At 37.2% G+C, this 9,975-nt stretch overlaps 1 protein-coding gene across 1 annotated transcript in view; it reads right to left on the bottom strand.

Moving 5' to 3' along the window:
* Positions 1–2,485: 2,485 nt before the first annotated feature.
* The window catches only part of zdhhc8b (zDHHC palmitoyltransferase 8b), an 82,254-nt gene continuing 74,764 nt past the window's right edge, over positions 2,486–9,975 (bottom strand). The window contains exons 7-11 of the mRNA XM_065250811.2: positions 8,284–8,416; positions 7,378–7,489; positions 7,059–7,168; positions 5,615–6,669; positions 2,486–4,039 (exon numbers count right to left, since the gene is read on the bottom strand). Of these exons, the coding sequence (XP_065106883.1) occupies positions 3,877–4,039; positions 5,615–6,669; positions 7,059–7,168; positions 7,378–7,489; positions 8,284–8,416 (1,573 nt within the window). The 3' untranslated portion in view covers positions 2,486–3,876. The remainder of the gene's footprint in view (positions 4,040–5,614; positions 6,670–7,058; positions 7,169–7,377; positions 7,490–8,283; positions 8,417–9,975) is intronic.

Genomic DNA, 9,975 nt, shown 5'->3' with positions numbered 1-9,975 from the left:
GTGCACCTGTAAAATCAGTTTCGGCAGGGCAAAGATGACCCACATATATTTATATACACTGGCAGAAAGGTACAAAAGTTGTCAATGGGACAGTACCCTTTAGGTACAAGTATGCACCTCTGAGATACCAATATGTATATTTTATGCACCGTTAAAGAGCACCTATTGTCCGATTTAAAATAGGTGCACTTTAAGGTACTAATATGCACCCTTAGATGCAAAGGGTACCACCCCAGCTTTTCTGCCTCTATTTCTAATAGTGTAGAACGAACAACTTTATTTTGACCAATGGTGATAAATGTTCATTAACCCCATTTTCCACACGGGGTAGCACACCCATAGGTGGCCCCAGAACAGGTATTGAACAAACCCGAATCGTGATGCTTGAGTGTGCATGAGCTTCTCTCTCTCCTCAAGCTCTTTTCTCTCCATAATGGTTTTTGAAAGATTGTCATAACGTACTCGGTCTCCTGAAATCAAGTTGATATTATTAGGGTATAATTTTAAACGGTTTCTTTAATTTCTGTTAGCACACAGCAAATTCCCTTAAAGAGAAGTAAAAATAAGACAGAAACAAATGTTAAAGTTATATTTATTCTGTTTTTTTCCTCGATGAACAAAAATAATAGATGTACCTTGATATGAAACTATAATGTCTTCATTTCATCTGAAGCAAATACTTCATCACAGAAAAAAGTCCCATATTTGTTTTTTTTTTACTGTACATGTTTCATTTAAACAGAAGGTTGCGCTGTGCCAGACAGCGGCAGTGATGAACATAACACTCCATCAGGAGCCATGATGCCATATAACCCAACACAGTGAAACATTCACAAAAATGGAGCCTAACATACTGTAAAGTCTTTTCCATAAACGGTACAACATTTAGGAGCTGAACAAAACTGAACAAAGTATATTTTTCTGGATTTTTCACACTGATCAAATCCAGTCAGGGTGTTTGTTTGTTAGACCTCCAAGGCAGATCTGTGAGAAAATCATGAGTCATTAAGTACTTTGGGTCACTTTCATACTAGGCTGATGGTTCTTCTGTAAGACATGTACGCAATCAACAATTACTATACTCCTTATAATGACAGCTTTTATAATCGTTTTGCTTTGAGCATGTAGGTAAGAATTTGCCATGTCACCTGTGCTGTTCATGGGTAAAAATAAACTAAATTATTATTAGTTAAAAAAAAATAATGACTTGTATAACATGACAATCATTTCATGTTGGTTGGGCTCTTTTAAATTGTCCTAAATGTTCTCAAGGAGGTCAAACATATGCTTGATTTAACCAGGAAAGTTCCCAATAAAAGGAAATGGGTGCTTGTACAAACATGCAATTCAATGAAATATAACAACCCTTAATACATTTCCCACTTTAAAGGTAATAATGACACTTCATTATAACTGCCCAAACAATACACACTATTCTAATACAGTACACTTTTGTTAAGAGGATTCTTCTAGTTTCTTATATAAAAATGATAAAAAGGTCAAATTAACCCAGAAAATGTTTATATTTGACCCAACAATTGGTTAAAATATCCCAGCATACAATGTAAAAAAATCCTTGTTGCACCTTAAGCTAACTTATCAAAACAATTGAATTGACTTAATAATAAGCTTAAACAATTAAGTGCAACAAAAAAATAGGTTAAATAGGACTCGTCCCTTTTTGACCCAATGCTGGGTTAAAAAGAAACCAGCTTTATTTAGAGAGTATGTTGGGTATTTCAGCATCAAATGATATGAAAGGGACAGAAGCAAATACCAGCTTTTGCGTTCATGTGTCGTGTGTACTCAATTATCAAAGGGGCATTCCACTTTTTTGAAAATATGTTAATTTTCCAGCTCCCTTAGAGTTAAACATTTGATTTTACAGTTTTGGAATCCATTCAGCTGATCTCCAGGTCTGGCGCTACCACTTTTAGCATAGCTTAGCACAATCCATTGAATCTGATTAGACCATTAGCATTGCGCTAAATAATAACCAAAGAGTTTCGATATTTTTCCCATTTAAAATTTGACTCTTCTGTAGTTACATCGTGTACTAAGACCGACAGAAAATTAAAAGCTGCGATTTTCTAGACAGATATGGCTAGGAACTATATTCTCAAACTGGCGTAATAATCAGTGACTTTGTCTCTGTAACATGGCTGCAGCAGGCGTAGTGATATTACGCACTGCCCGAAAATAGTCCCCTTGGTTACTTTCAATGGCAGGGGACTATTTTCGGTCAGTGCGTGATATCACTACGCCATGTTACATCAGCAAAGTCCTTTATTATTACACCAGAATGAGAGTATAGTCTTAACCATATCTGCCTAGAAAATCGCAACTTTTAATTTTCTGTCAGTCTTAGTACACGATGTAACTACAGAAGAGTCAACTTTTAAATAGGAAAAATATCGAAACTCTTTGGTTATTTTTTAGCGCAATGCTAAATGGTCTAATCAGATTCAATGGATTGTGCTAAGCTATGCTAAAAGTGCTAGCGCCATACCTGGAGATCAGCTGAATGGATTCCAAAACGGTAAGAATCAAATGTTTAACTCTAGAGGAGCTGGAAAATGAGCATATTTTCAAAAAAAGTGGAGTGTCCCTTTAAAGTATCTCAAATGGATCCATTGTTTCAATAACAAAGCATTTTACTTAATGGCTTGATCTTGATTGTTATCCCCTAAACCTTTAACAACACCACATCATTCGGTTTCAATGTTCTTTCACTAGGATTAAAATAAAAAGTACTACTTTCACACTTAAACAATGACAATGCATACTAATTTGTACAAATAAATTATAAAATATAAAATAAAAAACACACAAAATACAAACACCCACTTCTGATCTGAACTTCAGTATGAAAAGTGATATATACCAAACTACTAAAAGACAGAAAAAGCACAAAGTTACAAAAACAAAAGAAATGAAGTGTATTGATTCATCCTCATAATCCTCTTTGGGATATAGCAATCACTTTTTACTCTACACACCTAAATGAAATTACAAAAACATAAACTTAAATACACCTGTATATATCAAAATCAACTCCAAATATAAAGGTAACAGGATTTACCATCAAAGCTGAAGAGCTTGTTTAATATTTCCACTAACTCTTCGACTATAAAACACTTTTAACAAAGTTTGAAAAATGTAACAATGGCCAGTATTCGTCCAGGCAACATACTTATCTTTTAACATTTTCTTTAATATTCACTCAATAATATTACATACACGTATGTCTATCACAATGGCAGCTTATAGGCTTACATTAGAAAATAACTTCTGTGTAGGTTTTTATCACTACACAAGTGCTGTCATGGTTTGTTTGGAGACCAGTAACAGGGTATGAAATGAATGGGGGAAACCCTGATCGTTTGAATGATCAGTAATGGTGTCACGAGCATGTACATACACAGTCACATTCATATAGACCTATACTGCAAAGAATAATCATCATACTGAGCACCTTTGCATTTAATAAGTGACCTTTGAATTTTAATATAAACACAAATAATTGAACCAACAGTGTACATATTCAGCCCTTAATGGTTTTGTACATTTCCATTTTAAGCTATTACACCAGTATTTCTGTTGTGTGTGTGATCTCTGTGTGACCTGAATGCTCCACAAGAGGCACCTTTGTCGAAGTGGCATCTGTTATATTATATTTTACACTGGGCCACATGGAAAGTTGCCGGCAATCTTCTTCCGTGAGACCGGTCACAGAGTGTCGTTTTTGACTGGTCAGTCAAAGCATAATTTTATATAGCAATATAAAGACTCTTTCCTTGAGTACAACTGAAGATGGATTTGCCATGGCAGTGCTTTTCCTTCTAGGGAGTGTACAGCTTTCCTTACGGTTGTCCATCAAACAGATATCTCATATGTAGTTCCACCAACGCCTGTGACTTTTTTGACATTGGTGTGCCTGCTGGGACTCAGTGGAGTTCCTGAAGGTGTCCCTAGATGGCAGTCACGCGCTAGGCCGTGCTTCAGGTGTCCGTTGACTCTACCCTGACCACGGTCCTCTCTATGTAGAAAAAAATAGCAGGAAGACATTTTTGAGGTGATTGCTTTCCAAATGCATGCATAACCGTTATCCTCTTCTGCACTGCTTCAGACAGGAAGAGATTGAGAAGTTCTGAATGGATTAAAATGTTAAAAATGAAGTTTGTGAAGAGTTCATGAAGAACAGGAAACACAATGGAAACGGGATGAAAGAATGTTAGAAGAGGAAATATAATTTATATAATTATAATAAAAAAATTATGTAATATATGGAAGCCCATTTCCGCCACATAAGGAAAAAAATCATGTTCTGGTAAAAGTAGAAATTATAGTTTTTAAAGTCAAAATTATGAGACATATTTATAAGTCATATTTATAAGAAAAAAAGTTATGATTATAAGATAAAATCTCATAATTATTCATTTTAAAGTCATAATAAGGACTTTTTATCTCATAATTATGACTAAAAGTCATTATTTTTACTTTATTCTCATAATTATAATTTGCCAAAGCATGATTTATTCAAAAGTCAAAATTATGAAATAGTCATTATTTGTATTTAAAAAAAAATCTCATAATTATGATTTATCAGAGCATGAATGTTTTTCTTATGTGGCGGAAATGGGCTTCCATAGTAATAAAATCAATATGCAAAAGAAATAAAAATGGCTTAAGGGATAGTTCAACCAAAAATGAAAATTCTGTCATTAATTTTTCATCCACATGTTGTTCTAATCCTGTATGAATTTCTTTATTCTGCAGAACACAAAATAAAATATTTTGATAAATGATGATAAGCACACAGCTGATGGTAACCACTGACTTCCATAGTAGGAAAAACAAATATGATGAAATTCAATGGATACTTTCAATTGTGTCTTTACTATCATTTATCAAAATATCTTCTTTTCTGTTCATCATAAATAATAATAATAAAACGAGAATGAGAAAATTATGACAGAATTGTCATTTTTGGGTGAACTATCCCTTTAACAGTATAAAGGATGAAATCGTACATGCTGATGTTAGTTGAAAGCAAAGAAAATAAACATACATGCACAATAAAAATTTCAAATTATTGATTACAATGTATCACTCGTGCATAAAAAGCAAAAGAAAACATGAAAGCTACATAAACAAAATGAAAAATCATGCATACATACTAAATCAAGATTATTTTTTATATAACGTTGTAGAGAGAAGATGGAAATGTACACCAGAAGTAGGTGGTATGCAAAATGTGCCACATGAATAGGCATGCAGAAACAGAAACATGATAATGCGAAAGAAAAGTGAAGACATTTATTTGGCTAACAAATACATAAACACATTTTTTCTTCATTGCAGAAGGGCAAAATAATAAAAAAAATTAGAAAATAGTACTCGTGAGCATTTAGTTCAATAATAATGAGCAAAACAATTCCAGCAGAGTACAAAGTATTCGATTTTTTTTGCATAAGTGAATCTCTTTTCAAGTCAGCTGACCCCGACCGGATCTAAGCATACATATTTTTCATCAAGCTAGTTCAGTCAATACGGCATGCATCTTTCCTCAACCTGGTGCTGATTGGTTAAAAGTGAATGCTATGTGTCATACCTTGTACCCAGATGTGGTGACTCAGCCCTCTCCAGGGCGCTAATAAAGGCGACCTTCTGGTGCGTGTATGAGGGAGATCGGGGCACGGTGGTCGGGGACTGACGCGTCTGGTGTAACGGAGAGCGATACTGAGTTTCTGTCGTTCGTCCCTGCATATTCCCTCCATTGCTTCCATCTGTGTGGAGAGAAGTCGTGGAAGTCCTCGGCGCTCTGATCAGCGAGGAGGCAGAGGAACGAAGAGCAGGGGTTCGGGGAGGGTATCCCACAACTCCTATCAAGTTATCCCGAGACCCGCACACGGGAGGAGTGGGCTCCCTGGAGCTGGGACCTCTCAGGCCATCGGGGTAGCACACCCCGTGTGGAAGTCCATAGGCGGCGCCAGAACAGGTATCAAACACACCCGAATCATTGGCGTAAGCCATTGATGCTTGGGTGTGCATGAGCTTCTCTCTCTCCTCGAGTTCTTTTCTTTCCTGGATGGAGGCCATAATGGTTTTGGAGAGGTTGTCATAACGTACTGGGGAGGGGTCTCGCTCTCGGTCTCTCGAGTGTGGGGACTGGCGGCCGTACATCGCACCAACATGCACAGGGCTGTAGGATGATTGGCCGGCATGCCGTTGAAACTCGGGCCCTCGTACGTGACACATTTTAGTGGGCAGGTAGGGTGAGTGAAATCCCATAGAGGGCACACCTGGGTGGGCGGCACACTCACCCACGGAAGGTGTTATACTGGGGGTCAGCAAGCTATCGTAGGAGAGACTGCCGTTACGTCCAGACAGGGTTCCAGGGGAAAAGACTCCTTTGTGAGGGGTGGAGGTGACCGTTTCAGGTTTGCCGTCTGCTAGCGGTCCACGGTCAGACCTGTTTACTCCCTGTTTAAGACTGAACGAGCGAGACGTGGTGCTGAAGGAGTCCAGCTGGAAAGGGGAGGACTGGTATGTTCGATGGAGAGATGGGCTACGATAGTCCGGCAGATCCAGATTTGGCTCTGAACGGTAATCGTGACCTCTCTCTTCTAAAACTGAAGAGGGTTTACCGTTTTCAGACATTATGATCTGAAATACAAAGCAGAGCGATTTTGAGCAAGCAATCAAAGTGCGGCAAACTAAGTGTTCTTCTGCCAAAAAAGATATTTTTAATTTTTTCCGCTTAAAAAATCCTCACGTTTTGTTTTGTGCTACCATACTTATTCATGTAACTACTCATGTAACAGTTTTTAAATAGGGAAAACATGGAAGTGTTTGGTGGCTTCTAAATTCATCCGTGTTTGGATCCTAAGGAATGAATGGGGCTAGGCTAAATGCTAACACATTCACGACGCGCTGTACAAAGATTAAGTGCACGCATTGAATAAACATAGGTATGTTTTAATTCATCTAAAGTGAGGTAAGAACATAGTAAAATTTTGAAAAATGGTGATGTTTTCCTTTAAGAGTCCTCCCACCTTCTCTCCTGTTGCGTGATAGTGCACTTTGGGCATGGTGCCGAAGGATGGTCTGTATTTGTACATTGCTGGGGTGGATGGATTGGTGGGTTTGCTGGATAGGGAACTCTCTAGATTGGGACACAAATGAATCATAAGAGTCAACAGTGTAGCAACAAGATACACCACCAGATGGCAGTAGAGGCACATTTAAGAAAAGAAGCAACACGCTGAAGTTTTTTCTTTAGACATGAACCGAATTAAATGATTCAGGCTCTGAATAAGAAGATGAATGAATCTTAAGGGATTCATAAGTGAATCATATGGCTGTGCTGCTTACCTTCACTGGAAGTGAGTGAACTCTTGAGCTGGTTGTAGCGGTCTGCTTTGGGCGGCAATGGTGGCTGTACGACTAAACTTTTATCATCCATGCCATCCAGGCTGGTTTTCGACTAAAAATCAAAAAGCAATCAATTTATAGATTCATGTGTTTCAGAAACCTGAAGTCCAAGACCTTCGTCTAAAGCAGTGGCTCTCAAACTTTTCTGCGTGCCCCCCTTGTGAAGGGTGCATCCCTTTGCGGCCCCCCAGAGAAAATTTATTAAATAAACCAAATTTAGAATTTGAATTAAACAAACATTTAATTATACAAGTAGTGTTGTTGGTTACTCGCCTTATTTTTTTGTTGTTTAATTACACATTAGTTATGATATTTTGTACAATTTCATAAAACTGAGCCCCCCCTGGCAACATCTCATATCCAACTCCTCCCCAAACCCCTGGTTTGGAAACCAATGATCTAAAGGCACCTCATTCTTAGAAAACTAAAAATTTATCAAAGTATAAAATTTTCCAATTGAACGCCATCCCACGCAGAATTTGTACCCAATAAAAAATATACTAAAGCTTGGCATAACTAAAACTGATTGTATATTCATTACAAAATTACCAAACAATAAAAAATATCTAGATTTTTTTTGCTTTAGTTTATTTAAATGTTTGTTTTGTTCTATTCTGAATGATTTTAGGTCATATTGAGGCCCCTTGAAAGTTTATTAAGGCCTCCTAGTGGGCCCCGGCCCCTTGGTTGAGAAACACATATCTAAATGATGAGTCTGCGTGGATGCAATTATTGTAGCCCCCAACAAATAAACTGTAATAAACTTTAATAGATGAAAATAAAATGCATAAACTGAACTGATTAAAAACCATCGTAGGCTGAAAGGAAAAGCTTTTGCGGACTCACTTTGGTTAGTAAGACGTTGCTATGGATACCATTGTCGCTGACTTTTACGGTGACGTGGCGGTTGGGGAGGTCAGGACGGAGGAACGGTGGTTTGATAGGGACAGGTGTTTTCTTCCTGGGATCAGAAACATATCTGCAGAACAAAGAAACACAACGCGTTGTGGTGTGAAGATGTTAATCTTTCAAAACCAGTAACATACAGAGCTCGACAAATCTGTGTCTTTTCAGTATCATCTCAAGGCTTTCTTCTTAGCAAAAACGTTCATCTTGAACATCTTGTAAATTCATTCAGGCTGAACCAAATTGATCGATACTGCAATCAGACTCCCACAGGTAAGCTTCAAGGTGAATATATAATGTGTTGTGCTGGTTTTTAGCCACATCTTTATGCCATATGTGACCCTGGACCACAAAACCAGTCATAACTCACATGTAGCAATAGCGAACAATACATTGCATTGGTCAAAATTTGAAATGATTTTCAAATAGTTGTATCTCGACCAAACATATTCTTATCCTAACAAACCATCCATTAATGAAAAGCGTATTTATTCAGTTTCATAAAATTGACCCTTATGACTGGTTCTGAGGTCCAGGGTCACATATATGACCCTCTGTCCTTCATAAGTCTTTAACCTTGGCTCACTTTCTCATTGCCATTGTTTTTAGAGTGATTAAAATCTTCAGCATTATATGCCCTTCCTGCCCTGAGTTTTATAATGCAAGCGAGAAAAAACAGGACACTACCTTCCTATGAACTCCTATTCTTCTACAACCCACTATGGACTGTCCAAATCATAAACAATTTTTTTTACTAGTCTGTAACAATGATTTTAATGGCTTGATAAATTACATTTATGCAATTGTCAGACAAAGCCACTTACAGTGCATTCAATATACATTTGAAGAATAACCTTTGCAATGCTAATGCAATGCAACCCATCCCAACGAGACACATGAATGTGCATCATAATGCATGACAACATGATGTATTTTCAGTGACTGCATATGTAGATTATATAACACCACATTATCATCATTATAGCTAATAATAAGCAAAGCAACAATGTAAAACTGAATTCCGCAGGGATGACATATTTTTGTAGGCAAAACCTGGAAGTGAGTTAGCATTTAGCACTTTCAATTCCAGCGTCTTACAGTCAATGTTTTTTTCAATAGGGTTTTGGTTAAACTCCTTAAATAAGATCTTGGGTTAATATAGGCCCAAGATATTTTCATGTGTATTCTACGACATAAAACAATAGGTTTTGGTCGATAGGATTAAGAGTAGACAAGAGAGACACATTTACATTTACACCTGGTATTTTAATGACTCTTTTGTCCACTTTCGACCATTTCTGTCCTGATTTTCTGAAAGGGTGGTCTGCGGGCGAATCCCTCTGCTGTCATTAAAACGCGAGTAGGAGAATGATGAGTTAAAAAAAAATATGCCAACTAATATTATGTTAGAGCCCGTGCTTGTGTTGTTGGTAAACAGAACAAAGAGTTTTGTACATGAGAGTATATGTAAGAGCTTTCTCTGATATTTCAAAGCAATTGATGAAATAAGTTCACGCAACTTTCAAACGCATGCAAAATAAAACAAGTAAAAGAGGCGGTGAGCAGCCGCTTCAGTTTTATCAATAAAGCATCACATCTGATGTAAAAACATTGTGCTCGTACATCACATTA

The sequence above is a fragment of the Paramisgurnus dabryanus genome, chromosome 5 (genome assembly GCF_030506205.2).
Source record: "Paramisgurnus dabryanus chromosome 5, PD_genome_1.1, whole genome shotgun sequence".
NCBI lineage: Eukaryota > Metazoa > Chordata > Actinopteri > Cypriniformes > Cobitidae > Paramisgurnus > Paramisgurnus dabryanus.
This window is presented reverse-complemented; position numbering and strand designations above follow the sequence as displayed.